Source organism: Cryptotermes secundus, unplaced genomic scaffold (genome assembly GCF_002891405.2).
Source record: "Cryptotermes secundus unplaced genomic scaffold, Csec_1.0 scaffold91, whole genome shotgun sequence".
Taxonomy (NCBI): domain Eukaryota; kingdom Metazoa; phylum Arthropoda; class Insecta; order Blattodea; family Kalotermitidae; genus Cryptotermes; species Cryptotermes secundus.
In genome coordinates this window covers 133,258-135,667 of record NW_019733318.1, presented here as the reverse complement: position 1 = coordinate 135,667, position 2,410 = coordinate 133,258, and the positions used below count along the sequence as shown (strand labels likewise).

Here is a 2,410-nt window from a genome sequence, read left to right as displayed (position 1 = left end):
TATATATGATAAATATATATTTTAGTTATTTTAGTATGTAAAGACAAGGCATGCAATGAATTAGTTTGTCGTGGATTGGATCAGCACCTGAAGATGGCACACTGGTGCCGAAACATGTAGTGAGAGTGAAAAGAGGGGATAAATAAATGTATGCACTAGAAGACAGATATAATAAATCATGGACTTAAATCAGTGCAACAGGACGCTAAAATATAACAACTTTACTATGTTTATAAGTAAGTAATTGGTTCCTTCAAAAGTGCTGGTCTCATGAAGGCAGGATCACACTGTAGTACAGTCAGTGAGTTCAGGACAGAGATGCACAGACACATACATTAATGGCAAATTCCTTTGCCAGACGAAAAGTTAATCGGACTAAGAAAACATTTCATACTTAGGTAACATGCCCTTCAACTTACCTTCTAGAGAGAGATGGTGAGCCTTCTACAAAGCCTCTTCTTACAGGCGAGACATCAAGGAAACTCCGTCTCACCAGAAGAGGAGACGAACCGGCTCCAGGGGTACCAGTATCTGCAGGGGTAGAGGAGCCCCTGTTGTGCCGTGGGGGAGGGTCTGGACTCTGACTAGGGGGTGGGTAACGGGATGTGGGGCCGGGTGAAGTATGTCGGATGGGCCGAGGGGGCGGAAGATTCCGACTCCGTGAGTCCCCGCCACCAAGATGGAACTTGATATACGAAGCAAAACGTTTCTTAACTACACCACTACTGTCATCTTGCTTTTGAGTTTCGTTGCTAGAGTCTGTACATGACTGGTGAGTTAATGACTGTTGAATGGGATAGCTATTTAAATTTAAATTATGGTGGTGGTGATACAAATGTTGGTTCTGTTGGTGATAGAACCTCTGTAGGACTAGAGGGCTGGTGTTACCATGGTGATAATGGTACTGTGGATCTGAAGGGAAGCGTTTCCGGCCCGGTATAGGTGAACCAAGAAACCCGCTCCTGGCAACGAGAACAGAAAGTTGTTCCCTTGAGCCTCGACTGAACCGTTAGCCGCAAATTACTTCAATGTGGAGTCAAGCACAACAATTTGGTAACACATGTGTCAGCCAACTCAGAGGAAACAGAAACATCAAAAATGAATTGCCGTGAAAGTCTAAAAAATTTAAACATAAATATTACCTGCAGTGAAAAAGTCTAATATACCGAAGCCTACAACAGAAAGACAGCAATTATTTCTACTAACAATGAAATGGTGAAGTAATACATATTTCAGTATGAAACCAGATAAAAATGACACATTATAATTAACCTGTCTCTCAATATGAGTAATGGTTTTTATTTCATAGTTACAATTCATTCCACATTCACCAAAACAAACGGATTAGGATCAGACATGCAATGTTAATATAAGTGAACTATATAATGCTTTGAAGGCAAGATATTTGAAAGGAGTAGAATTTGGGAAGGTGATACCAAAAATGTACAAAATATCATGCGACAGCAAAGGGAAACCTTTTTGGCATAGCAAAATTTTCTTTTAAATAAAGTTTTAACGAAATTTTTATTTCTAAATCTATATCTCAGATTTATATGATGGCCAGTTTGTATTTCTGAATTTTAAATACTGTTCACATTTTAATAGCAATAGTAGTTATATACAGGGTGTCCCAGGAGGAATGTACCAAACTTCGGGAGGGCGTTCCTTATGTTAAAGTATGCCGATATAACCCAAAACACCTATGTCCAAAGTTGAACGGTTACGGAGATAATTGCTCGAGAAAAGTGTGGTCTTCTGGCGGGTCCACGCACTATACCTGTCAGCTGAGACGTCTTATCTATGTTTGTCCTTGAGTGTGGTGATTCACACTAGTCGTAAGCTCATGCGCTACCTACAGCGTACGTTGCGGCGGGGTCGTGAATGCTTGGTAAATTAGTTGTGTGATGAGTTGCTGAAATGCCTCTTGTGTTTTCACACGTGGAATATTGTGATATGCATTTTGTGTGTGGATTTTGCGGTAGCAATGCACGTGCTGCTGTTGAAGAATACCAAAGGCGTTTTCCCGATCGAAGGATTCCATCTCGAAGTGTATTTACGCGAATTCACCATACATTGCGTGATACTGGTTCTCTTCCGAGTGTTTCTGTGCACTCCGAAAGGAAGGATGTACGAATGAGAAACACACGAGAGAACATTCTTGAGATGGTCCAGAGAAGTCTGCGTCTGTCCACTCGTAGAATAGCCTCTGCATCGGCGTATCACATATGCAGGTGTGGCGAACTTTACATGATGAAGAATTGTATCCTTACCATGGTCAAAGGGTACAACATCTGGAACCAGGCGACCATGCACAGCGTATGGATTTGTACCACTGGATAAAAGCTCATCCCGAACTGTTAAGCGTCATTTTATTCAGTGATGAGGCGTCTTTTACCCTGGACGGTGTAAA

The 2,410-nt window shown here is 41.5% G+C and overlaps 1 protein-coding gene across 2 annotated transcripts in view; it reads right to left on the bottom strand.

Annotated features, from left to right (window-relative positions):
* The window catches only part of LOC111867889 (dual specificity mitogen-activated protein kinase kinase 7), a 55,917-nt gene that overhangs the window by 9,012 nt on the left and 44,495 nt on the right, over positions 1 to 2,410 (bottom strand). For both annotated transcript variants that reach the window (XM_023858094.2, XM_023858095.2), the window contains exon 9: positions 420 to 962. In XM_023858094.2, the coding sequence (XP_023713862.1) occupies positions 420 to 962 (543 nt within the window). The remainder of the gene's footprint in view (positions 1 to 419; positions 963 to 2,410) is intronic.